The 27,312-nt window shown below is 36.2% G+C and overlaps 3 protein-coding genes across 5 annotated transcripts; 2 read left to right on the forward strand and 1 right to left on the reverse strand.

Annotated features, from left to right (window-relative positions):
* Positions 1–1,674: 1,674 nt before the first annotated feature.
* On the forward strand, positions 1,675–7,185 carry LOC120633758 (gustatory and odorant receptor 24). The gene is made up of 5 exons (XM_039904093.1): positions 1,675–2,208; positions 3,569–3,826; positions 4,372–4,650; positions 5,613–5,774; positions 6,940–7,185. The coding sequence occupies exons 1-5, from the start codon at positions 1,675–1,677 to the stop codon at positions 7,138–7,140; spliced, it is 1,434 nt and encodes a 477-aa protein (XP_039760027.1). The 3' UTR covers positions 7,141–7,185.
* A 2,498-nt stretch (positions 7,186–9,683) lies between these two features.
* LOC120633800 (hsp90 co-chaperone Cdc37) lies at positions 9,684–13,808 on the forward strand. The gene is made up of 5 exons (XM_039904155.1): positions 9,684–9,855; positions 9,983–10,549; positions 10,914–11,029; positions 11,975–12,164; positions 12,552–13,808. The coding sequence occupies exons 1-5, from the start codon at positions 9,823–9,825 to the stop codon at positions 12,765–12,767; spliced, it is 1,122 nt and encodes a 373-aa protein (XP_039760089.1). The 5' UTR covers positions 9,684–9,822; the 3' UTR covers positions 12,768–13,808.
* A 1,232-nt stretch (positions 13,809–15,040) lies between these two features.
* On the reverse strand, positions 15,041–26,520 carry LOC120633717 (regulator of gene activity). 3 transcript variants are annotated; one of them, XM_039904038.1, is made up of 8 exons: positions 26,091–26,520; positions 23,390–23,662; positions 22,571–22,754; positions 20,960–21,130; positions 18,313–18,517; positions 17,882–18,046; positions 17,318–17,453; positions 15,041–15,170 (listed from the first exon to the last, which is right to left on the reverse strand). In XM_039904038.1, exons 2-8 carry the CDS (start codon positions 23,657–23,659, stop codon positions 15,096–15,098), a joined length of 1,206 nt encoding a protein of 401 aa, XP_039759972.1. In that variant the 5' UTR covers positions 23,660–23,662; positions 26,091–26,520; the 3' UTR covers positions 15,041–15,095. The 3 variants fall into 3 exon arrangements, with proteins under 3 accessions (XP_039759972.1, XP_039759971.1, XP_039759973.1); XM_039904037.1 differs by lacking the exon at positions 26,091–26,520 and adding an exon at positions 23,938–24,347; XM_039904039.1 differs by lacking the exons at positions 20,960–21,130; positions 26,091–26,520 and adding an exon at positions 23,938–24,113.
* Positions 26,521–27,312: the final 792 nt, after the last annotated feature.

The raw sequence follows: 27,312 nt of genomic DNA on the forward strand, positions 1-27,312 counted from the left end.
AGACCTTGTGTCGGAATCGTTTGCATCGCCCGAGAGCTATCGTTTTGTTCCGACCGATCTTAAGAACTTCGTTATCTAAATGTAGCTTCTTATCATCGAACTGCACAGCATTGTTACGTAAATGACGTAGGTATTTGATATCGCATGGGTAAGTACGGAGCACTTTTCTTCCTTTTTGAAGAATGTCTTCCCGGTTCCGTTTTCTCCACAACCAATATAAGTGCTCCAAATCAAGTATCGCATCATGACAATGGTGTGATTGCACAACAATGACGTGTGACTCAAAACAAGAAAAATTTAATAAAAACACTCATCGTCGTCATCTTCATCGTCACTGAAAAGTGGAATCCTATTAAAGCAGTCATTAAAAAAAATCTCAGCATAATATTGTTGTTTTATTTACCTACTCTAAAACGAGAATTTCGTTGTATAATTCATCTGGCCCGAAGGAATAGGCACCGTGTTTTATTATTGGCTACCATTCTTTACTGCCCATAAAGATCTTCAGATGTTTGTCGGCACAAGTACCTATCTAACGTTTTTTATGTATTGTCGGGCAGGTGTTCTATAAAACATCATATTTTATTACGTGAGTACCTTAACAGTAAACAGTGTTTATCGCGGGCTTTATGTCCTCGTGAAGACATTGTAAAATTACATAGCAATCACCACTAACTTTGTTGCATTGGCCAATAATTATCATACTTAACCTACTCATTATCCTCAGCCTATAAATTCTGGGCAACATTAGTCATTAAGTAATTTAAGTAGTAGGACTTTTTTTGACAGAACTCTTTGGGTATTATTAAATACAGGGTCATGAGTAATAACACCTGCGCCTCAGGTTAATGGACACAAGACGGCACTTTGTAGGACGTGTTTCTATACCATGCCATACAAAGTGTAACTCTGTTTAGCCATCTGCCTGGCCCGTAAAAAAAAGACAATAATTCTTTAAAAATCCGTCATATTTAAACGATTTAATAGAATAAATCTATCAGAATGATCAAGGCCGCGTGACCATCTTACTCGGGACAATATAGAACGCTTTTGCAGTAAATATCTACTTTCCTTAAACCTTAAAATAATATCATTGGGTAAACCAATTTCGATAGAAAGACATTAAAAATCTTGCTGCCTACCCTAAACTTTGTATGTTATAGTAGCCTTCAGAAGAACTACATATCATAGAATTTCGGTGAGCTTTGATTTCACCAAAGTTAACTCAAATTATAATTTAATAACCATATTCCAATTAGTGGAAAAAATATAATCGAATAATGTTAACCCTGCAATGGCCTGGAAATTATACATGGCCACCCTAGTTCACAACCTTACCTTGAGTAAACAACTGCAGTATTATTAAAATATTGTGGTTGTTTCGTAGGTGAAGAACAAATATAGTTAAGAAATAGTGTTTCAATCGCCTTCAAGCTTACAAGGTCCCGTTTGAAGGTGAAGAGCGCACTGAAAGTTTAATACAACCATTAACTTACGTGGGTACAATTATGTTGTCAGACATGAAATATTACAGGCTCCAAACTCAGCTAGGTATCAGCCATTATAACCATTTTTCCTTTTCAATTCAGACCGTCCGCGCGCCTTTCATTGCCCCTAATCACAAGGGAATCTAACAATAAGAAACCCCAAAAAATACATCCGATTTACCGCAAAATGTCTTTATTTACGACCAATACTTCGTACCCGAAAAATTTATCTATACCTAATGGATACGCGACCCAAATTGCAGAAAAACCTAAGAACAAAATAATATTCCTCGATATAACGCCAACTCAGACTCCGCGTATAAAATCTCCATCAGCCAATTCCGTATATCCGTTGAGAAATAACTTGATTGAACCGCAAATTAACCGAGATATAATCTATGAAAATATTAAGCCAGTGTTCTTTTTGTTGCGAATTTTGGGGGTATTACCTTTATCGAGGCCGTCACCGGGAGTAAATCAATTCCAAATTACGTCCCCGCCGATGCTTTATTCTTTTGCTTGCTACATTTGTCTCATCGGTTATGTGCTCTATCTTTCTTTACACAAAGTCCAGATTTTACGCGCAGCTGAAGGTAAATTCGAGGAGGCCGTCATTGAATACCTTTTCACCGTGTACCTTTTTCCTATGTTACTAGTTCCGATAATGTGGTACGAAACGCGCAAGATCGCTGGAATTCTGAATGGGTGGGTCGAATTTGAGGTAAGTTAAATAACAGAAATATTTGCGAATGTTAGTTTTCATTGACCTTTATATCGTCTATATGTCACATCCAGCGTAAAATGTGGGTATAGATGTCGAATCTGCTTAATCTCTTAAGCGCCTTAATACTCAGGCATTAGGAAGGACTACGTTTTTGTAGGGTTTGAGGCAATAGCGCCAGTCGCATTGGGCACCATTAACAGATATTCATTGAGGCGTTTTTTTTTTAAAACTTCGATTTTAATATTACATAAATCGCAAAGAATTTAGATACCAGGTATTTCCCAGATCTAAAAGACCTCAAGCTTTGTGGCAAGTAATTTATTTATATCCCTATTGATTGTTTTTTTTGGGCTATTAAATGTACTAAGTATATTTACATGCTATTTTCTAAGTTATTATTTCTGAGTATTCTTAATTGTCTATTGTATAGAAGCAGGCGTTACGTTAAGTATACCTACTAGTATATATACTTAACAATTATTCATTGTAAAGTCAACATCTCCTGATGATGCTCCGGTTTCGGAGCGAAACGTGCGTAGAGGGTGTATTGCCGAGGATCTGTTTGGTGTGGAGTGTAAGGAATGAAGAAATTATAAATTACACCACACAGATTCTCCTGCTTTTCGCGGAGTATAGCAAATTAAGCTTAATTTTGATAACTTAATTGTCTAATTTATAATTATATTAACTCTAGAGTGTGGATTGGCGATCAGAGACTCTTTGAACTATCTCGGTAACTCTAGTTCTTCTACGGAGCTTCTCATTTCTAACTTGAGCACGAAGAGATGATCCGAACATAGCTCTTTCCATCGCCCACTGGGTGACTCTGAGCCTTGGTCTTCAGATACTGAGGGATTTTGTACAAAAAGGTGTCACGACGTTTCCTGAACGCTGCCCATCCGATGCGATCCAATCCGATAAGAAAAATAACATAACTGTAGTATTCCACCCTCCACTCTCCCCCTATTGCCTTGGTTTATATCAAGGCTTATCCATCACCTTGGGCTAAATTGGTGCTAGCTTAGGTTACCAGAGGTATAGATCAATTCGTTATAATGTTATTTTTATCCTCAAATTAAAAGACGTTGAAATATTGTGTACATCAATCACACAGTCCACTGCAGGACTAGAGACCTCTCTCCAACGGCAGGGTTTGCCTTTAATCACCACACCGGGCATACGAGCTGGTGATCGCAGTAGATTGTAGTAGTAGCACACCGGACGCTGCTGCTCATTCTCCGTTATATTCCCTTAAAAAAGGAAAAAGGTGTTGTCATCTTTGTTCCGATCTGCCATCACCATATGGCACAATAGTGTGTACTAAAATTATATTATCCTCTCATCAAAATGTTCGCAGGAGTGCTACAAAAAATTATCTGGGCGCGTCCTCCCTGTGAAGCTGTACAAGAAAGCTCTAGCAATAGCTGTGATCATACCGATTTTATCTACAAGCTCGGTGGTGATCACTCACGTCACTATGGTCGACTTCAAAGCGATGCAGATTATTCCGTATATTTTCTTGGAAATTCTGACCTATATTCTTGGAGGTTATTGGTATCTGCTGTGTGAAACATTGAGCGTATGTGCTAATTTCCTTGCTGAAGACTTTCAAAGGGTACGTACCAATTTTTATTCTGTTCCTATCCTTTTAAAACCTCCCAATCAGTTAGTATGTTGTCTCTGATTCTAGGACTGTTTGCTACTTGCTTGCAAAAAGCATTCTAGATCCTTTCCCAACTTAAACATAGGGACAAACCTAACCGCTAAACATAACCTTTCATAGAACCGCTCCAGTGGTATTCGGTATGCTTCGTAGACTTCTATATACTCAACGGATACAAGATACATTTAAATTATAGCAGTGATGTGGACTCCATACTTGATGTATGGCACATAGAAGAAGCACATAAAAGACCTCAAGTTTATTTATGTTATTAAAGAGAGACTGTCCCATTTAAAATATACTTACGTAACACCGTTTTTGGTACAACATCTTATGAAAGACACTAATATAATCGATCAATAAATAAGAAAATTGTAATTGCTAGAATGAAACTCATCAACAGACACCAGAAATGTTCAACAAACAATAAGTGCTAGTTTTAGTTTCAACCTTATATACCAATACTTTTTATTATTTCATATAATTGTTTCTTCTAGGCCCTCCGTCACATAGGACCAGCGGGAAAAGTGGCTGAATACCGAGCCCTTTGGCTGCGTTTAAGCAAACTAGCCCGAGACACCGGCATCGCGAACTGCTACACGTTTACCTTTGTTAATCTCTACCTATTCTTAATCATCACTTTATCAATTTACGGTCTCCTCAGTCAAATATCTGAAGGGTTTGGTATAAAAGACATCGGCCTGGCGGTGACCGCTTGTTGCAGTATTTTTCTTCTATTTTTCATTTGTGATGAGGCGCACTACGCATCACAGAACGTTAGTATACCTAATACAGTTCCTTCGTTGTTGGTGGAACATTATGCACGCCTCTCATTCTTTCACACCTACCATATTACATATATTCAATATACAGAGTAAAATAAAATATACCAGAAAGCTCTCGGTCTTTTAGTTCCCACATTAAAACTTACAACTTTTGTTCTAAGACGTAGAATGTTGATAGTTTTAATGTAAACAACTACCGGCCGGCTGCTTTTTGGGATATTTTATTTAACCCAGTATTTTTTTTGAATTCTTTATTGCACAACGTTACAAATCTAATGTTAAAGCATCTTAGTATACTCATTGAGACTATTGAGTCGCAAACAATCCGAGCTGGCCTACCGCACTCGTCGCGGTCTGAGAAACTCCGCACTCCTCCGCAATACACCTCGAATAAAAGTCAGAGAACAGATCTATTCAGAACAGACTGTCCTGGTTATTATCACTAAAATTTGATAAAAATGGTAGGACCAGCACTGGGTCAACGTTTATCCCAGCTCGGAATGCCCAGCAGCTATATTAGGTAACGTACTGCAAACCTTATAGTTAAAGCTCATTTGCAAGTGCGACAAATAATGAGCCTAACTGGAATTAACATGCTGTCCAAGGTATGTAGCATTAACATGCTGTCCAAAAGCAAATGCCAAATTTAAAACTTTATCCAAAATACCTACATGCTGGTCAGTGATGCAGCCGAACGAAGTAACAGGCTAACCTGTTATAATATTATATAAGTACGTATATTTCGTTAACTACCTCGTACGACACCGGGTCGAGGAGGGGTGGTGACAATTGTATTCTGATCTGCCGTTACCAAAATTGTAAAAAATGGAAACATATAGATAGCTTCCATTTTTTACACTTTTTCATGTTATTCCGCACATAGATTCGTATCGCTGAATGCTGAGTCGCAGGCTCAATAAATGTAGCCAGTAACTGACAGACTGCTTTTTCAGGTTCGAACCAACTTCCAAAAGAAACTATTAATGGTGGAACTGTCGTGGATGAATACGGACGCACAGACCGAAGTCAATATGTTTCTGCGGGCTACCGAGATGAATCCATCGCAGATAAGCCTAGGAGGATTCTTCGACGTAAACCGTAACCTATTTAAATCGGTAAAAATATTCACTAACTTACGTACATTGAATCCAAATCAGATTATAGTTATTTAAATATTAAATACTTTGACGGTTGCATAGTTCTGCAGGTATAGGTACCTACTTCAAAAATAATTTGAACCCACATTTTTTACAGATATGATGTTGTAAAGAATGTTTAATTAAAAATAACGAACTGTGATAAGATGCAAAGCTAATGGGTAGGTATCCGAGTACAGGTAGGCAGTAAAGCTTAGGTATTGAAGGAAGTCGGTGTCAACTTCTCATGACTTTTAAACCGGGTCACCCGTTAGGGCAATAACCACACGTTAAGTACAGATGGTAAGGATATCAATGTATAGATGTTAAATCGTCTTAATGACTAAATGAATGAAAAATCGATGTTAATGTTTGTCCGGACCTTTTATTTTTTCAACGATGATTCATCTGGGAGTCTTTACAAACAAGAATTGGTAGAAACAATGTCTTACAGCGCGCAGCGTCTCGTATCCGAGAAGGCGTTAATTTTCTCTTTTTTTGATAATAATAATTGTTGGACTAAGTTGTGGAAACTTCATTGGTTTATGTGATATATAAATACGGCATTACTTTTATGTGTAATAGTACTGTTTGTTTCTCTTGAAAACATAATAAATAAATAAATAAAGCGTTTGGCCGACCTCGTGGTAGGTGGACAACCATCGCCTATAAACAACACTTCGCGGGGCATGTAAGGAACACGTTCTATACACTGCCGCCCTGTTTTCTGAGGCGTAGTTTCTTGTAATTCCACCGGCAACCACTTCCTTCAGCCAATGCTACGGCTAAATATGGCCGTAGTGCTACCCCGAGCGAGCTTTGTCACAATACGCTTGAAAAATTTGCCTCATACAATAATAATTATTATTTTTTATGACGTATTAAGTCAGAATAACATGGTATGACGTAGTGATTAGTCAGAATAACATGGTTAAACACACAAAAAAAATATATATATAATACAATAAAAAAATCGTTTATTGAAGACGAAGGCAAAAAAGACGTATCTAATGTTTGTATTCTCTTTGGAAAACTTTTATTCAACGAAGGCAAAAAGTTGTAATGTTTGTATTCTCTTTGCAAAAAAGTTTCACTGCTCTTCCCGTGCACATAAAAACTGCTTACACTTTTCTTTTTTGTGCAGCTCCTAGCTACGATGGTGACATATCTGGTCGTGCTTTTGCAATTCCAAATCAGCATTCCTGACGACGCACGTAACCAAATGGCCAATGAAGAAAGAATGTATAATGATACTCTGCTTACAATTGCTGAAACTACTAAAGCTGCTACAACAGTGGCTACAGCTATGCTGACCACTTTAGCTAGGAAGAAAAAGAAAAATTAGTATAGAAACTAAACTTTAGTTCTAGACTTAGATAGATTAACGAACCACGACACGTCATGATAGTTAATAGTGCCAATTCTATTGTACATAAACTCGAAACTAAACTTTAAAACATGTCTAAAAAGTAGTGCTATCCTTTTCCAGCAGGGCTGGCACAGGCAGGAGATAAAAATTATATCCCTGACAAGGGATACACAATAGGAGAAGTTTACCCCGTTTATACGCGTTACCGTGCTTGAGATTTGATAAAGCTATGGAAGAAGATACATTTTTATCCTTTTCCCGGGGACATAATTGTCTCCTGCCCATGCTAGCCGTGCCGGGGAGACATAGTGTTAAGGATAGGACAGCTTTTAGTCCTTCTGAATCGACACTCGACATTTTGAACAAAACTGTAGAACTGTCGACATGTAAGATATTACATAACATTGATAAATTACAACGTTACATTGATGTGTAAATCTGGACTCACCTTTAGAGCCTTATTAACAGATTTGGCCTCATTGTATTAAAACGCTTTAATGTTGATTTTAGGGTAACATAGGTACATAATAATATTATGTACCTATGTTACCCTAAAATCAACACCTATGTTATTACCTATGTATTATTATAAGATAAAGTTATCTAATAAGTATTATAGTAACATGGCACTGATTTGATTGTACACACGTTTCTAAATAAAACAAGAACAAACAATGATTAAGTTTATTAGTAACGTTATAATCCGTCGGGAATATTATTAAAACACACATACTTTATTTGCATTCTGTACAATGCTTACATTTTTATGTTTTTTTGTATGATAAATTTACCCAACAATATTGTTTTGTAGATGTGTTATAAACACTTGTTCGGAATATATGTGCCTATGTATCTTTTTTTTCTGTAAAGCTTCCTACACTCTAATCTAAAGGCTTTTTGTGACACACGAGCATGACGTGAGCTTCCTGACATCGCTTAAAACAGTACCTAACTACTATTTTCTGTGCATACCTACTTAATGATCTTAATAATCAATAAATATATTAATAAATGAGTTTTAATTTATTCTAATATCTTTTGTTTTATTATACTTACGCCTAAAAGTACTACTATACGTACTTAGGTATAATATTAAAAATTTGGTCAGTAAGTTTTAATATATTATTGTTATTATTCCTATTTTTTATATAATTAGATCTGGTCTATTACCTAATTTAAACAACAATTTAATTAGACTTCCCATGATTTTTATTCGGTAGGTAAGTTCGGTTTCATTCTGTTCTGTTTTACCGGTTAAGAATGCTTGCAGGCCTGTTACAGACAGTGGTTACTAACCTAACCTAAATAAAACAAAAAGTGCAGTAGTGCAAAACATAACAGAACAGAACTTGTATTTCATATCTTTTATTATTTTTAGATTATGAACCTTAATTCTATGTAATAAAATACAACTCACGACCAAGTGTGATATAAAATTTGTTCTTTTGTTACGGATTCACCAACATTATCGAATAAAATGAATGAAGTGCGTTCGTTCCTTAATGAAACCGTTTTGTTCTTCCATCAAAACTGCTTAAAGGAGATTCCCAGAGTTGCACAAACCGCCTATTTATATACTCTTTGTTTTTTAACATTTGGTTTATAACCAATATCCTTCATAATTCATACCCATGATTACTAATATAGTTCGTAGACGTCCCGTTTTTCAATTGGTAGGAAACCTCCCATGTACAAACTATGGAGGGTAGAGGTAAGGAGAGTCATCTTATATGGGAGAAAAGTTGAAAAAGTGTCCAGTTGTATGCGCTAAATAACAGTTCAAAAATCCTCCACAATGGCGCTGGTGGATGCACAGGGTATGGTATGAAAATCGTAGATGAATAATTGAAGTATGCCGAGTTAAAAAATTTAATGTCATTATCGACTAAAGTAGTTCATTATTGAGAATTTCAACAACTTACGTTGTACAAAATATTGTGGTAAATATAACCTTACTTCCTTGTTTATTTTTCAAGCCTACTCTAACAATATTTATATTTGGCGCTTCTTTTAAGAGTTACCTTGATGCAAATGTGGCGCCATCCTAATTTAATACATTTTGACGACACTTTTTCATATACACAGATGATACTCATCTTATATGGGAGAAAAGTTGAAAAAGTGTCCAGTTGTATGCGCTAAATAACAGTTCAAAAACCCTCCACAATGGCGCTGGTGGATGCACAGGGTATGGTATGAAAATCGTAGATGAATAATTGAAGTATGCCGAGTTAAAAAATTTAATGTCATTATCGACTAAAGTAGTTAATTATTGAGAATTTCAACAACTTACGTTGTACAAAATATTGTGGTAAATATAACCTTACTTCCTTGTTTATTTTTCAAGCCTACTCTTACAATATTTATATTTGGCGCTTCTTTTAAGAGTTACCTTGATGCAAATGTGGCGCCATCCTAATTTAATACATTTTGACGACACTTTTTCATATACACAGATGATCCTCCTTACCTCTACCCTCCATAGTACAAACCCATTTTACTCGGGATTTATCACGGATTTATTGTCAATGTCACACTGACATTAATCCATTATCGCATTCTTGTGCCTCATACCGCGACCCTAAACCGCTATTTAATTACGATTTTGTGGAAAATCAAGTTGTTATTTTGCTAAGCAAACCGAAATTGATATTAAAAATGGTGGACTACAGCAAATGGAAGGATATCGAGGTAAGTTTCAACATTTCAAGTTTTTTTTTTGGGTTATTAGTGATGTCAACAACAGTTTCAAACTATAAAATAAAAGTTGTCCGAGCATTCTAGTAAGTTCTTACACCTACAAACTTTGTTCGTTTAGATCTCCGATGATGAGGATGAGACCCATCCAAACATTGATACTCCTTCATTGTTCCGATGGCGGCACCAAGCGCGAGTCGAACGAATGGAAGAAGGAAAACGTGAAAAAGAGGAACACGATCAACGCAAAGCTGACAATATTAGAAAACTCGCTGAGACTAAGCAGAAAATAGCAAAAGCCGAACCAAACAGTCCTGACATGGAATCATTAAAAAAATCACTGGCTGAATTAGAGAAGGAAGACAAAGAGATACAAAAGAAAGAAGAAGAATTACGAAAGAAAGAAAAAAAAACACCCTGGAATGTTGACACAATAAGTGAGCCAGGGTTCACAAAGACCATAATAAACACAAATGCATTCCGCCCAAAAGAAGAAAATTTAACTGAAGAGGAAAAGGAAGCCAAAATGAGGAAATTCATCAATGATAATGAGAAGTTGCTGAAACAGTTTGGTATGCTGCGAAAGTATGATGACTCAAAGCAATTCCTACAGCAACACAGTCAGCTGGTTTGTGAAGAGACAGCAAACTACCTTGTCATTTGGTGTATTAACTTAGAAATGGAGGAGGTATGGTACACTTTCGGTTAATTCTATCATGCTTACTGAATTCAACTTGAACTTGCTTAGTATTTTTATAATATTTATTGAACTTGGAGGTGGCCTACTATATTGGTAAGTGAAAACCCATTGCCTGTAATCAATGCTATCTTGAGGCTATATGTTTTTAAAATTTCAGCCCTAATTGATGCAACTCTGTGGTTTGGAGTATTTTGTGTAGGTAGCAGTTGAAACTTTGAAAGTTACATGCAGATGATGTCTGTGGAAGTGCTAGTCTAATATATTATTATTGCTTGAAGGGTTCCTTATGTATTTTTACAATATGATTTCCAATTGATAGTACATTTGCAAAAGATGTTTATTACAATTTCAGAAACATGATCTGATGGAACATGTAGCTCATCAAACTATCTGCATGCAGTACATTTTGGAGCTCTCTAAACAGTTAGATGTGGATCCCAGAGCCTGTATAGGATCCTTTTTCTCCAGGTATGCACTGCATATTTAATTAGAGATTGCTTACAGCAATAAGGCCGCCTTTGCATGTCTACATTGTGTACTGTATAATCTTTACTGTTTCTTTTCCTGTATGTTATACGTGCAATGAAGGGTTTCTTCTTCTTCTTAATTATTTATAAATAATGGTTCTTCATTATCACTATCAATCAATTACCTGCCCACCCAGGGTAAGAGTCATCTCAGAATCTGAAGGGCTCTGGCTGTAGTCCACCACGCCGGCCAAGTTCAAATTGGTAGAATTCACATGCCCTTCAGAAAATATAGAACTATCTAAGAATATCCTTATTATTGAAGCAAGTGATATTTAATTGTTTCAATGGAACTTTGGAAAAGATAAGATATGCATGCCAGAGATTGAACTTGGTCCCCCAAAAAGGGAAGCCAAAACCAAACCCAACCTATCACAACTATATACTATATAGTGGCTGTGCTTAAAGTAAACTAAATAAAGCATGTGGATGGCTTCCACTGTTGAAACTTTATGCATATTTCTTTTGCATATGTGACTGAAACTAAACAAGAGTTTAGGATAGGCCCCAGGATAAATTTACTCTAAAACTACTAGGTAATTTGAAAGCTTATCAAATATTCAGGTGTATTAAAAAATATTGTCTGAAAAACGCTCCTAAAGTTTTCTTGAAGTGGTTAGAAAATTTATTATAGAAACAGGCATTTTCTTTATTATTCAGGTTTCAAAGATTTTACACAAAATCAAATATTGTTTATGATGAATCAACAAGGAATCAAATGTTATTTTTATGCCTGGTTCAGGTGTTTCTATGTTACTCCAGTCCACAAAACTCTTCATAACTATGTTTTATATAACTTTATCCCCAAAATACTATGGAATTACTTGTTCAATAAAATTGATGAAGCAACAGCAAAGTACTACAGAAAAATAATCTTTTGCCACAGAATCCAAATTGCAGAAAAAACATACAAAGACTCATTTGATGATGAATTGGAGCAGTTCAAAGCCAGAATCAAGAAGAGAGCAGCTGAGAAGATTCAAGAAGCCATCCGTGAACAGGAAGAAGAGGAAAGGAAGGCCAGACTTGGGCCAGGTGGACTCGACCCTGTTGAAGTATATGATGAATTACCAGATGTGAGTAGTAGAAATGGTTTAAAATATAGGCCTTTAAAATTATTTTTAATTTGAAAATGTCTCCAGGTGCTTCCATTGTCACCAAACTTCGAAATCTAGGAAAATTTTCCTATTTAATAGCTATGCAAACCATACCCCTGAGCGGTTTCTACGCGACATCGTGTCGGAAATAGTAGGTAGGGTGGTAACTAGCCACTTCCAGTCTCCCGCCAGACGAGACCAGAGAAAATTTATAAATTATATAGAATCCCAAATTGGCCGTGCTGGAGATCGAACCTGAGACCTTCCACTTAAAACTACAGTACTCACTTGCTGCCCCACAAAAAGTGTTGGATGAATTAAAAAATATTTGCAATACAGGAACTGAAAATTTGATATCAATTACAGGAACTGAAAAAATGTTTTGACTCCCAAGATGTTCCAATGCTACAAGCAACCATTGCTAAAATGCCTGAACAAGAAGCTATATACTACATGAAGAGATGTGTAGACTCTGGCCTATGGGTTCCCGGGAAAAACGATGAGGAAGCAACCATGAAGGAAAACGCTTCACCAGAGCAGAAGATTGAAAAACCTTCGGTGAGCACTGATGATTTAGACTGATAAATTTATTTTTTACTATATTGTATAAGAATCTTTTTGCCTTTGGAATGACACGAGCGATTTTCAAACTATTATTGCTTTAAAATTTTTAATAAAAATGCACTTGATAGTTTAGATACATCTATTCACATACTTATCAAGTAAGTTATTAGCAAAAATTATTAGCTAGTAGGCATCAATATGAGATGAAAGCTAAGTAGATAGGTAAAAATTAGGCAAGTAGATAATAAAAAAAAATATAATTAGGTTCTTTCTTTTCTAGTTTACACTTGTAACAGTGAATACAATAAAAATTTTGACTTGGTCATATACGGATATGTATAAGCAGATTATGTTGTCACAACTGTTAAAAGTAAGTTGACAGCTCTCAAAAAAGATTTTTGTTCTTTAATTGCAATCACCTGGTGTTAAGAAATTATGCAGTCTAAGATGGTAGGATGGCTAACCTGTTAGATGCTGTTAATTAGGGTTTCTACGCAGCATCGTTCTGGAACGCTAAATAGCTTGGCGGCACTTCTATATCGACTCACACACTCACACTCACACTCAACTGCACCAAGGAGGTATGAGGCTGTGTATCTAAGATGTTTAGGGGCAGAGAACAGAATCAGCACTTTGAGATTTGTGACAACAGAATAATTAACACCAGTATTCTTATATTTTTCTTACTTTTGACATTTTTGTGTCCTTATCTTTGTTATAAAAAAAATACATACAAATTTAAAAAATATATATATTTCTTACAATTTAAGTGTTCAATTGTAGTATTGTTCGAGATTCGCTCGTGAATTTCTCGTAATGATGTTTTATCACCTGTATTTTCCCAATTTTTAATAAAATATACATTACCGAGTCTTTAACAGAAAGTTTTATGTTATAATTTTATTACTTTAAATTAGTCTTTATATGCTAGATATTATACTTTCTGTTAAACTTGGATATTTTTAAAATGAGATCAGCTTTCTCCAAGTCGCAATAACTATGTACATAAGTAATGAAGCCACAGAAATGAGCAATAATAAACTTGTGCCTATATTAAAAGTAGTTGTTTCATTTATAACATTCTCACCCTTAGGCTATTAACATCCCAGTGCTGGTCACAGGCCTCCTCTCTGATAGAAGAGAAAGTTTTAGAACATAACTTACCACGCTATTCAAATGCGGGTAGGTCATCCTTAATGAATATTTTGTTGACACTGCCAATTTTTTAACTCCTTGCTGGTAGTTTCTAAAAGTTCTTTAACTTTCGTCCGACCCGGGATTCGAACCCAGGACCAACACGGTTGTTGCAATACTGGTGCTGAGGTAATCCTTGTGGACGATATTGTAAACGAACGCAACCAGGAAACAAAAATCCATTTTTTTAATATTATAGTCATTTGATAACCATTTAGTTGCACTGGTCAGTTTGAAAGTCAAGCTGCAAAAAAATGAGTGATCCAGGTGTTATGACAGGCTCTAATTTTGGTAAGAAATGTTTGTATGTGGACTTCAGGGATCAAGGGTAAGTTTCGAACAAGTCACATCCAATTATTGTGTCACACTGATTTGTTGGTGATTCCTTTCCCCTTGAGTGTGACTCATTGGGAACCGTAACTAAGAAAATTTTTGCAACAAGTAACAGGTGTGACTAGTTGGGAAAAGAAAATTCTCAATGAGTCACACTTAGTTTTTGTATCGTGGTGGTGATGATAGGTAATTTAGTCGGGTTATACCATGAATCCCCATCATCAGTTGTACGTATATGAGGGAGCTATTTCATAATTAAAAATTCTTAGAATAAACTGCCAGACATATATGCAATAAAAAATTACCGCTCACGACTTACTAAAACGATAAAACGTACTAGTTTTAACGAATATTTAAATATCAATTTGATCTAAATTTGGCATGAAATCTGACTATTATTTTTTTTCCTTAACTTCCTTAATTAATTTAGTTGTTTTTTTATTTGAATATTATTTGCGATAGGTAATTACGATTTAAATTGAAATATTTAAAAAATCAGAAAAGATTTGCACAGTATTGCTGGAAGTAGATTGTGTAGGAATTTTTATATGGAATTATTATAGTTGTAAAATTTTCGTGGGTGCAAATTCTAAGAGTAAAAAAAATTCTTCCCTATTCAGTCACACTGTCCCTTGGGTGTCTCATTGGGAATGCACCACTTCAAGACACGCATTTTCAATCTTGGGATTTGCCACGAGATCAAAGGCATCGTACAGCTGTATTTCTTATTTATACGGGGCGTAGGTGTAAGTAAAAGTCGGTAGTTTTAACTTGTACTTTTTATATAACAAAACTACATTAGGTGTAAAGCGCGGGCCGCTACGTGATCACGTGCGGCGGTAGCTGCGGTCGGCCTTCGAGCTTGCTGTAGTCTAAGTGGAATTCTTTCGCCACCTAGGCAGCAAAAAAAAACATTTCTTATTATTATTTATATCCTTTTTATTTTTACACCACTACAAAGCTAAGGGAATCAAAAAGCAATCTAATTGTTTTTAGTAGTAGTGGAGCTTTTTGTGACAGTACTCGGCCGGGGAACCATGCTTATTTCTGCCGCTAAGCAGCATTGTTTTTTTTATTTTTTTATTTATTGTTGCAATGCTATTGTCCGGTCCGAATAGCGTGGTTGCCGGTGTAATTCCAGGTACATGAGGCAAATTCTACGCCTAAGATTTGATGATGGACACAGGGCGGCACGATGCAGGATTCTTTGCATGCCCTGCGAAGTATTGCTCTGTTTATAAGCGACGGTTTTCCACCTTCTTATGACTATTTTTTTTTTATATATTCGAAGGACTAAGCTGGAAGTAGCAAGCAAAAGATGGCCTTAGTGGCTTTACCAGGCAACCTTAGGTAATCCTAAGGTTACCTGGCAGAGACCGCTACTTTCCTAATGGACACCATTAGCGAGAACAAACAGGTGCCAAAGTGTACCATTGCAATTAAGTCTCAGTGCTCGAACCGATAAAAAAATCTTTTTTGCACATGATACTTTAAAAATAATTAACGTTTTTGATGTGAAACATTTATAGGCCGAGGGTAAACCTGACTTTTGGCGTGGCTACACAGGCCGTGGCGACGCATCTCCACGCTATATGATCGATTTTTTGTATTTCGTATGTAACAATAAAAATGAATATTATTTTTTTAATAAAACTGTCATTATTAACCAACTTACAAAAAGGAGTGGTTCTCCATTTGGTTGTATTTTTTATTTGTTTGTGGAACAAATTTGAGATGCTTTATCTTTTCATAATGCAATATAATAATAATAATAATAATAAAATCATTTATTCACACGATTATTAAATTGTGACAGAAATCATAGCTTAGTACTATGTATGGTTGAATCACTGGTACCTAAACTGAGTAAAAACTCGTACTATAGATATCAGTGCACTCCCCTATATAATTTTTGATACAACAACATAAGACTACGACAAGTATATTTTATTTTGGATATAGATTTAACATGCAACATGCAAAAATATTAAAGAAAAATAAATAAAATGTTTATTTTTGGAGATTGGGTAATTAAATGGTGATTTAAATGTGTATGAGTGTATGTGTGTGTGTGTGTGAACGTATGTGCGTGCGTGTAGGTGCTGCGTGCGTGTTCGTGAGGCAAATAAAGTGTATGTGTGTGTGGGTGGATGTGTGGGGGAAGTGTCATGGATTTATGTAGTACAAGGTACATGTGAGATAATGTCATTTTTGAATGGATAGTAGATTCTCTGTGCTATAATAATCCAGCGCAAGAAGCCAGTCATGGACCTGCTTTTTACATCTATAGGATGATAGTGAGTGAATGGAAAGAATTTTATTGGCCTTATTGTATATGATGCTACCAAGGAAACAGAAAAATTTTTGTGAAAAGGAAGTGCAGAATTTGGGAATATTACATAAGCTGTTTTTGCGACGTTTATCTTTAAATTTCATAATTGACTCCTGATTAATAAATTTGTGTTGTTTTAAAATTATTTTTCAAAGAAAAAGCTGTCTTACAGTAAGTACCCCACTTTCCTTATATAACTATATAACTTACAGAAAACAATTTCACATCTGCCAGGCGTCCCATGACGGCTCACACATTTTTTTTATTAATACTTCTTGCCATTGATTTGGCTTTAACTGCCATACCACTAACAAGTTTGCCCGCTACTATCTTAGGCTGCATCATAACTTAATCAGATGAGATTGCAACTAAGGGCTAACTATTGATGGAATTTAAAAAAAAACCACGGACAGAAGAATGAGGTTTTAATTCAAAAAATTCAAAATTCATTTATTTCAATTAAGTCTAATATAAGCACTTTTGAAACGTCAAGTCTGTCTGTTTGTAGTGACTCTACCACCGGTTCGGAAGGCAGATTCTACCGAGAAGAAGCCGGCAAGAAACTCAGCAGTTGCTCTTTTCCATCAACAATTTACATTTTAACATTCATTTTTCTATCTTGTGAGAGATGAAGGCGGGGCCGGATGCCTCCAACCAACCTTGTCATTAAGAAATTCATCAATTGTGTAGTAATGAACACATCACCAACCTTCCTCCAATTGTGCGCGTCGAAGAAGTAGTAAGTACCGCGCTCGTACGTGGAGGTCTTCTCCACCATTGGCATGCCGGGCGCCTGAGAGATCCACACCTTCTCCTCCATGTGATACCTCCACTCGCGGTTGTATCTACCGACAACAAGGTTTTATCAAACTATCATTATTTAAACGATTACATTCTCGTAAGTGTAAAATATCATATGCAAAAAAATAGATCATAAATAAGTGACAGGGAGTCGCTTGATTTTAATTTTGCATGTGATATCAAAAACTATGGCTTACTTAAAAACTATTAGCGGTTCCACAGATAAGTCTCAGATATATTAAATAATATGCCTCTAAAGCCTTTGTAGTAATATTTCCGTTTTCATTTACAAGTTGTATATTAATCTTGAAATACATACCATACATACATACAAAAAATATAAAAATATGTAAATCTATGTAATTTTTTTTGTTCTCATGATTTGTATTTGGCGTACAGTAAAGTGTATTTTGATCGATTTGATTTGAAACAGCTGGTGAATAAATAGATAAGTTCAATAAGTGACACTTACAGCTCTGCCGCGGCCGCAATCTGAAGCACGTCGCCCACGAAGCAGTAGAAGAGATAAAACAACAGGTCTTCCTTATATCGACTCAGTCGCAGCGGCGCCAACTTTTCTCTGATCGACCCGTTTATCAGATACTCGGGTGGCACGTGGTAGTCCATATCTTGTGGCCTGCAATAAAATTAAATAAATATACTACGACAATACACACATCGCCAAAGTAAGCGTAACACAAGCTGTGTTATGGAAACCAAAACTACTGATGAATAATTTTAAGAATCATCATAATTATCAACCCGTTACCGGGCACGGGTCTCCTCCCACAATGAGAAAGGGTTAGGATTGGTGGACTCCACACACCTTTGAGAACAATTATGGAGAACTCTTGAGGTATGCAGGTTTCAACAAAACTCGTAAGGGTACAAAAAAAAAGTTACCTGCAGGGTGTATCCGCCCAAGGTCCAGCAAAGGTAAGGTACAAATTGTCCGGGGAATTTAAATTAAGACCTAGCGCGGTGAGATCCTGGCCCAGCGCTAGCGATACTAGGCTGGGGTCCGACTCCGCTGCTCGGATGAACGTCAATAGTCCGACTATGCCGTATTGATTAGGAATCATTGTCTCTGGTATATTCGTCACTTTGCCTGCGAAATTAAAACAGAATTAGTATAACAAAAAAATATATACATATTAAAAAAAATTCGCTTCGCGATTTACATGCAAGTACGAAAATAAATAACAATATCAGTAAGAGATACTCTCAATTTGTGATGTTATTTCAAGCTCAGTTTATTCACTGAAATTGATACCAAAAAAAAAAATATCTATATAATTTTGTGTGGAGATTTTGATCAAAGTATTCATTGATTTAGACTGCTAAAAATTACTTTATTTAAAACTGACTTTATTGAAAAGAGCACATCAGTCTAGAGTCCAATGGCGTCAGTTGGAGGAGACCAAAAGGCACACAGAGACAAGGGACATTTTATGACCTGTTTTTATTCCCTCAAACCTGCTCCGATACAGTGTGGATGGTCTATTAACCTCTGTTATTAGAAAGGGTGCCAATTTAAAAATAATAGGCTAAGTAAATACAGTTCAAATGACAAAAGTTGACATATATAAATAAAAGCTTAGTATTTTAGAATATATAGTTTTAACAAATTAATCTAACCTATTATAAAAAATATATAAAAGCCATATCTACGGTAAAGCCTACTAAATCATAATAAACAACATCAACACATCTATATCTTAGCCTACAGATATACACACCATAGTATTCCATATGAGCTCCTTGAGTGATAACTTTTGGGACAGAAAAAAAATTACGTTGTTATTTGCATTCTAACACATCTACACACACACAAAGAATATTATTACGTTTTAAAAGGGAGACCAGTCAATGTGCCAAAGAAATTAATTGGCAATTTCAAGAAAAAAGAAACACCCAATGGGGAGTGCTAGCGATGCGGTGCGATGACGCTACCTATCATGTTCTGGTCATTCATTCAAGTTGAAAAATATGCAAATAACTACTTATATAATTCAACCAGTTACAATAAATGTAAAATTTAGAAATATCTCTAAATCTTACATTTATTCTAACTGGTCTCAAGTAACGCATTTTTTATATGGGCTACATAACTTTGGATTGGATAGATGGTGATCCATTGGTCTTATAGGATTAAAAAGTCCCTGTGCATATTAAAAGAAGCATGTGTTTTGTATAACTTGGGTAACATGATACTTGTATTAGGTATGTTACGGCTAATCAGATACAATAGTGAGGTTATAAGAATGAATGAAGAAAGAATGCTATGTGAGGTGTGTACATACATAAAACCCACCAGAGATTGTTTCTTTTTAATAGTTCTAGTATCTTAGCTTTAATGGAAACGTCGCTTAGCTTTTATCACACAATCCTTGGAGTGAAATGGGAGCTATTTTAGTGTCATTTTTTAATACTTAATACTAGTTAAGTGACGGACAGAAAAACCACACACACATATTAAAAAAACTCAAGAAACATGAGAAAGTTCAGAAAGAATTTTAAATTTTATATTATTAGGCACAGGTTTGCAAATACACGTTGACCGTTTGTTCATACAAACAGTATCAATACCAGACATCAGGCGAATTCTGTATGCCCTCACGCACAGAAATGTCTGTCAAGTGATTCGTAGTTCATACGAGCAGTAGCTATACTTTCCCTGGTGCAAAGCGTATCGTGCGTAAAAGCTTGTCGACTCGTTGATCGCAACCAATATTCATACCAGAAGTAACAATACTCACCGTCAGGCGAAGTCTGTATGCGCCTACGCACTGTCAGGCGAAATCAGTATGCCGTTGCACACATACAAGCCATGCACGTTATTCCTGTGTTCATACCAGTGGTGACAATACTCACCGTCAGACGAATCCTGTACGCACAGAACTGTAGGGCGAGTTTGTCGCTCGCTTGCGAGTTTCTCGACGAGTTTGTCGTCACACCCGTCATGCGAAGACTTTATGACCTGACGTGCAGAACTGTAGGGCGCATGTGAATACTCTGCTAGTTTGTCGGGCGCTTGCGTATACTTGGCGAGATCGTCGGGCACGCTAGACTATGCAAACCAACATCAGGCGACGGCTGTATGCCCTTGCGCGCAGAACTGTAGGGCGCTTGCGTGTACCCAGCGACTTTGTAAGGCGCTTGCGTGTACTCGGCGAATTTGTCGGGGGCTTGCATGTACGCGGCGAGTTTGTCCGTTAGTATTTACTCCTTTCCACCGTCAGGCAAAGGCTGTATGACCTTGCACACATGCGTGCCATGCACGTTAGTCCATGTTGATACCAGCAGTAACAATACTCACCGTCATGCAGCCTTTTGGCCCTTAAGCACTGAACTGTAGGCCGCGTGCGTGTACTCGGCAAGTTTGTCGGCCGCTTGCGTGTTTTCGGCGAATTTGTCGGGAGCCTGCGTGTACTCGGCGAGTTTGTCGCGCACGTTAGTCAATGTTATGCCTACCCACCGCCAGGCGAAATTTGTATGCCCTTGCATTCAAGCACGTTAATCCCTTGATACCACCAGTAACAATACTTACCGTCAGGCGAAGTTTGTATGCCCTTGCGCGCAGGCTTGTCGGGCGCATGCGTATACTCGGCGGGTTTTTCGGGTACGTGAGTCCCCGCAGACGTGCCCGGGAGAGCGGGGAAGTCCTCCGAGGACATCGTGAATTCCGACTGCTCCGACGTTGGCTGCTTCACCATACCCACTGGAAACAAAATGATCATTGTCTCTGATCTGTTTCCGTTTTTTGCATTAAATTCGCAATTTAAAAAAAAATTCAAAGTTACTGCCGACTTTAGTTATTTTTACTTATTTCTTTTTTTGTTAGTATTATCATTTAAATTTTTTAAATTTTTCGATCGGAATTAGTACATTAATAGTGTTGCCAGTGAGAACAGTAAAGTTATATTAATATATATTCTAACTACATCTATTGCTAAACATATAAGTAATAACTACCCACCGAAATACATATTATTGTTATATAATGCATTTAAAAATGTATTTTTAACGGATTATTAGCACACTTATTTTTAACTTGAAAAACAAAATTTTGTATATTTTGTGGGCGGCCATTAGCATCCATTAAAAATACTTCATGTACTAATTACGGTAATATAAAGAACATAAACGCATTACATAATTTACAAAAACAAGCTTAATCGAAGCCTTATTTTCTTTATTAATTAAAGAAAATTAAGCTTAATGTTTGTAAATACAATATCATTGGTAGTAGTTCCTGCATTGAAACAGAATGGATTCAAAGACATAAAGACATATAGATTCGGAACTGTTTATTGCATACATACCGTTAGGTTTCGAGTGGGGGGGAATAGGGCGAAGCTCCCGTCGACCAGTTAGCTTGATGAGCTGGAAATCGCTGAAGTCTGGCAGCGTAAATGTCTGGTTTAGTTGAGGGGGCGAAGCTACCGGCACCTAGACGACGGCTCTTGGTGTCTCGAGAGAGTAGATCAGTCAGAAGAAATATAGGTGTCGTTGACGCATACTCGGAACTAAACGGTTGCCCAAAACATACCATTACAGTTTAGAGTTGTAGAGCGGCCGGCTCCTGGTGACTTGAAGTAGAACTTGCTTGTATTCTGGCATCAGTAACGTCAACGTAAGAGTCCACACAGATTCAGAACTGACGATTGCTCTCAACACATACCATAAGCTTTAGAGTAGAAGGTGTAGGGTGACTGGCTTCTGTTATCATCAGCAAGGTAGAACTTGCTGAAGACTGGCACTGGAAACTTTGACCTGGTGACCGGGTCCTCGCGCTTTAGGCAGTAGAACTCTTCTGAAGTCTGGAGTGTGGCTGCCCTAGTTGACAGTTTCTGAACTGTATCCTTATTACAAGATTGGCTCACTCACAATAGAAGAGTTGTTTTCGAGTATGGAAATACTTAAAATACCTGAGTAAAATGGATCTTATTTCCATTGCATTAAATCTCAAGTTTGTCTACAATTCTTTAGCGCTTTTGAGGTTTGTAAAACAAAAATCAGAAGTACAGGATTTGCGACTCTAAAACGAGTCATCGGGTCCATTTTACTTTGATACAGAGTTCGATAAGCGAAAACCACTTCTCGATTGCGAGCGTGCAAATCATTTACTAAGGTAGCCTCGACTATTCATCACACCTACCGTAAGGTTTAGAGCCGGGGGGTGGTGGCGCGGCCGTCGGCGCCTGGTCGCCAGCTCCGCGCGCCGTGAGGGACGGAAACTCGCTGAGGTCCAGAAGAGGAGGGGTCGACGTGTCACCCCCCTCGCCGAACACAGAGTGGTAGTTGTTCCCCGCGTTGAACCGAGACAGATTTGCCATACTCGTCTGTATAAACACACAATAATTATTATTAAAGACTAGCTGTTGTTCGCATTCTTTGTCTGCCTTCATTAAGGTATTTTACAAATCCTGTGGGCAGTTTGATTTCTGGTACAAAAGGTAGCCTATGTTATACACCCTTCTTGACAACAAACTTAAGATACCTGTATCTCACTACCAGCACTACAATGAATCTTTTACTGTTCAAGCAGTATTATTGTAAGTCAAAAATAAGATAGACTGGTTGCTTAGTTTTGGCGTGAAGGAAGGACAAACACTTTTGCATTAATAATTTTTATTCATTTATTATTAGTACAGATTCTAGTACGAGTAAGCCTTTGCAATCTCACCTATTTGTAAGTGATCATGCAGTCTAAGGGCTAACCTGTAACCTTTAGGTATCTATGAACCATCATACTGGAACGCCAAATTGATGGGTGGCACATCTTTGTCAGTACAATGCCTCGTGTGTCCTCACAGTTAATGGACATGGACATGTTTTTGGTCATGCCCTACAAATTGTTACGGGTGATGGCTTTCCACCAACTATTAGGTCTAAGAACTTAACTCTCTTTTTTTAATACTTTAATTATTAGAATAAAAAAAAGATATAGTACTATTAAAATGTAATATTTACACACCATTGAATTTGAGTTGGCTTGTGACAGTGGTGTTGGCATTGGTACCCTCCTATCCGCGAACGCTCGTTGACCGAACAAGGTAGATCTGGAGGCCATCGAGGGCGGCGCGCCCCCGGGCATGGCAGTGGCGCCCCGCCCGGGGGACAGGGCGCCGCCGAACGTCGGCGTCACATGCCCGGACACGCCGCCTACCAGCCCGGATCCGACGCGTCCGCCAACACCGCCGCTTGCTAGGCTTCTAGGAGCTTGTTGAAAATTCAAGTTTGCCATAACCTGGAACATGTTAATGTTAATTAAAATCAAGACATAATTGACCACCGATTGGCGCCGTGGGCAGCTACCCTGCTTTCTGAGTCCAAGGCCGTGGGTTCGATTTCCACAACCGGAAAATGTTTGTGTGGTTAATGTTTTTGAGTCATCAGACTTCTTAGTAGTAACTTAGAGATCTTAATACCCATAAAACAAGCTAAGCTTACTTTCGGGTTAGATGCTGATGTGTATATTTATTATTTATTTATTTATAATACCCAGATAGACCAGATACCAACCTCAGTATGCAACATTGCATTAAAAGCAACAATAGCCCAATGGGTAAGGCTTCAGCTTCCCTTTCAAGAGGACAGAGTTTGATCCCCAGCATGAGACTTGTAACTTTCAAAGTTATGTGCGTTCTTAATTCAAACAATTGAAACCTGCATGACCTGGGAATCATACTCACACTCCCCTGGGAACATAATGGAGACATTATGTTCTCAAGGGAGTGTGAAGTCTACCAATCAGCACTTGGCCAGCATGGTGGCACTACTACCTAAAACCTTATCATTATGAGAGGAGAATTGTGCCTGTAGAGGACTAATGGGTAAAAAATTGCAATTTTTGATCATTTCTGCTAGTAATTCAGTATAAATTAAAGTTTCGAGTATTTTTGGTGTTTGTACCCATATTTTTAAGATACAACAGTATAAATACAAGTAATTAAAATATGGTGAATGTGATAGAATGATAATAAAAACCCATCAGTGGCTCTATATTACCATTACTATTTATGAATACATCATCATCATCATCATTAGCCCATACAGGCCACTGCTGGAGTCAAGGCCTCAAATGGGAGGATTTTGCAGATGGTAGTAGTACCAGGATGTAGCACAGAGGATGCTGCTGCCTGTTTCCATTATATGAATAAATACTTTATTTAATTTACTTCATCTTCTCCTCTGTGGTGTGCACTCCATACATGCACAAAAGCACTGCATACCCTAACATTATTATATAACTGGAATAGGAGGAGAATTCGTGCCGTTTTATACAATTTTCCTGGTGTCTGTATACCCTGGTAAGAAACCCAATGCACGCCACTGCTTCTCCTGATATCCTTTGACTTAAATTCCAGTTCTTCTTGGGGATTAATTTATGTAGTTTATTCTGAATAATTTTTTTAATATATAAAATGTATCTTTTCCATTCTAAATAAAAAATAATAATAAATACTACACTTACTAAACCCCCCACCTTATTTTCAATTGGTGTATGTAAATTATTTAACATGTGTTTTCATGTTTACTAAATAATAACATATGTTTCATTGATATTGTTTTAGAGTCAGTATATTTTTGTTTATATTATGGACTTGACTTTGGTCCACCATATTATTCTTTGTATTACACTAGCTTATGCCCACAACTTCTTCTTGCAACTGCAAATTATATCAAACTCTAATATAAAATATGAACCCTGTCTGACTAAGTGGCAACATATGATAGCTTAAAGCCACTTTTCTTAGCCCCAGACCTTTCCTACTCAATTCATACTTTTATGGTAATAAATATTACGATGACTGTCCAAGGATATAATTAAGGCCTCTGTTATCTATAAAATAAACATAGAATAAAGTGTGTTTTAGCCACTTGTTTATTACATTCAATACATAGAAATATAGTAATAAAAATGATTAGTTACCAACTGTGTCTTTTATTTTAACATTATTTGTAAAGAAGGTAACTGAATTTATTAAGGGGAATTGGTCATATATAACATGCAGCATTCCATTTTTATTTAGCTACCTACCATATTTTTCATAGCAACATAGGTTGATATTACATTAGGTCTTGACACTCATATTTCGTTATAAATCAATGCATACACATACAAACCTGATAAGGAGTGCATTACTAAATAATATGTGATATGTAGATAGTGATTGCAATACTAACTGGTAGAGCTGTCATTTATTGAATGAGAGTAAATCTCATCTAATGAATAAAAAAATTGCATTGAATATTGAGGTTTTTATCAGATCCAATAAGAAAAACAAAAACAATTTCTCAAAACATTCAATACAAAAAAAAAAATTGGTGTTAATAGTTAAGATCATAAGTAAGGAGATAATTCTGTTTAGTTTTTGAATACCAAAAACCATTACAATATTGAATCAAATAATATACAATCAAATAACGTGATGCATCACGGAATTTGAGATTTCTGAATGAAAACCGCTGCATACTAAATCGCCTTTTGGCTACAAGTAAGCAGTTACTTCTTATGTGAAATTTTAATGAACTTTCATTAGAGTTATCTATACGATAACGATAGTCAATAATAACAAATAGCGTATACTATAACAAGATATTATTCGTCTGTCAAACAATGGCGACTTTGAAACGTTTCATTTTCAGTAGTTCATTACAATAATAATATTTACCTAATGTGTGTATGTCAGTCCCTGTTTCACTAATTTAGTAAACTTATGGTTGGTTCATAATCAAGTCCCTTCCAAGAGAATTAATTCAATCCACTGGACGAAACAAACAAAAGTTTGTTGACTGTTCAATTTGTCAGACAATTTTTCAGCATTCAGAATTTTATTCACCAACTTAAAGTGGATATTTCAGCTTTTCCATGAAATACTGCTATAAACCTCTTAAAACTGTATACATCTTTACGTAGCTAAAATAAATTAAAACAATTTCACTCAGCTTTATCGAACGCCACATTACATTACCCTAAACAACTGGCAGCCATATTGTTAAATGCGGAAACAAGTTAAAGATAAATCACTCACACTACCCACTTTTTCTAAAAATATGAAGATAAATGCTTAAATTTACATAAATTTTGAATTAAAATTTAATTTTTATTTATTAACTGTCACCCTGTTTAAATTTTTTGGTAATATGAATTTTAAATGTTAATAAGGAACAAGTTTGACTATTTCAGTGATCATGCTAGCAAAGTTACCATATTATTATAATTATTTAAATTCATGAAAATTTGTATAATTTGAATCATTTTAAAATAAAAATACAAGTATACACAAGTCTGTTCATATACCGGATGTTTGGTGCATCGTGTGCCAAATCGAATCTGATGATTGGAGGGGTCTTTGGCTATCTCTTCAGCCCTCGTAAAAAAATCTTGCTCAAACGGTTTTTTTTATACTGATTTTAAATTGTTTTTTTAAAAATTGTAAAAATTCTACATTTAAATTTTAATAAAAAATAAAGTTGTTAAGTATTAATTAATTTTCTTTTTAATCTTTAATTTGTAACGTTTTACGCTTCTTTTGAAACTAGAATTACACGCCAGCAACATCTAGTTTTTGTTTTACAGCCCCGCAAAGTTTTTTTTACGTAAAAAAATAAGCTTGAACGTCAACTTTCGGTTTTAATAAAAAAAAAACTAAAAGTGATCATGTTCTTCCAATTTTTTTAAAACATCTCTGGACTGTCCCCTTTCTAATGGTGTGCAATATGCCATGAAAAGTAATTAGTAACATCACTAATTTTCAAATTTTCTAAACTTAGTCACAATTTTCTAATATTCAACAGATGAAAGAAAAACAAGTTTTTGCGTAAATAAAACTCACAAGCAGGTAAAATTTTTAAATTTCGTAGGTTTTACTTGAAATAAAAATAATACATTGC

Source organism: Pararge aegeria, chromosome 22 (genome assembly GCF_905163445.1).
Source record: "Pararge aegeria chromosome 22, ilParAegt1.1, whole genome shotgun sequence".
NCBI classification, from domain to species: domain Eukaryota; kingdom Metazoa; phylum Arthropoda; class Insecta; order Lepidoptera; family Nymphalidae; genus Pararge; species Pararge aegeria.

Coding starts and splice junctions, on each gene's coding strand:
- LOC120633717 (XM_039904037.1), bottom strand. Junction 21,131..22,570: donor CCCCGGCTCTAAACCTTACG/GTAGGTGTGATG, acceptor TTTTGTTTCCAG/TGGGTATGGTGAAGCAGCCA. Junction 18,047..18,312: donor TGGGCGGATACACCCTGCAG/GTAACTTTTTTT, acceptor ATTTTATTGCAG/GCCACAAGATATGGACTACC.
- LOC120633758 (XM_039904093.1), top strand. CDS start 1,675: ATGTCTTTATTTACGACCAATACTTCGTACCCGAAAAATTTATCTATA. Junction 3,827..4,371: donor TTGCTGAAGACTTTCAAAGG/GTACGTACCAAT, acceptor TGTTTCTTCTAG/GCCCTCCGTCACATAGGACC. Junction 4,651..5,612: donor CGCACTACGCATCACAGAAC/GTTAGTATACCT, acceptor CTGCTTTTTCAG/GTTCGAACCAACTTCCAAAA.
- LOC120633800 (XM_039904155.1), top strand. CDS start 9,823: ATGGTGGACTACAGCAAATGGAAGGATATCGAG. Junction 10,550..10,913: donor TTAACTTAGAAATGGAGGAG/GTATGGTACACT, acceptor TTACAATTTCAG/AAACATGATCTGATGGAACA. Junction 11,030..11,974: donor ATAGGATCCTTTTTCTCCAG/GTATGCACTGCA, acceptor CTTTTGCCACAG/AATCCAAATTGCAGAAAAAA.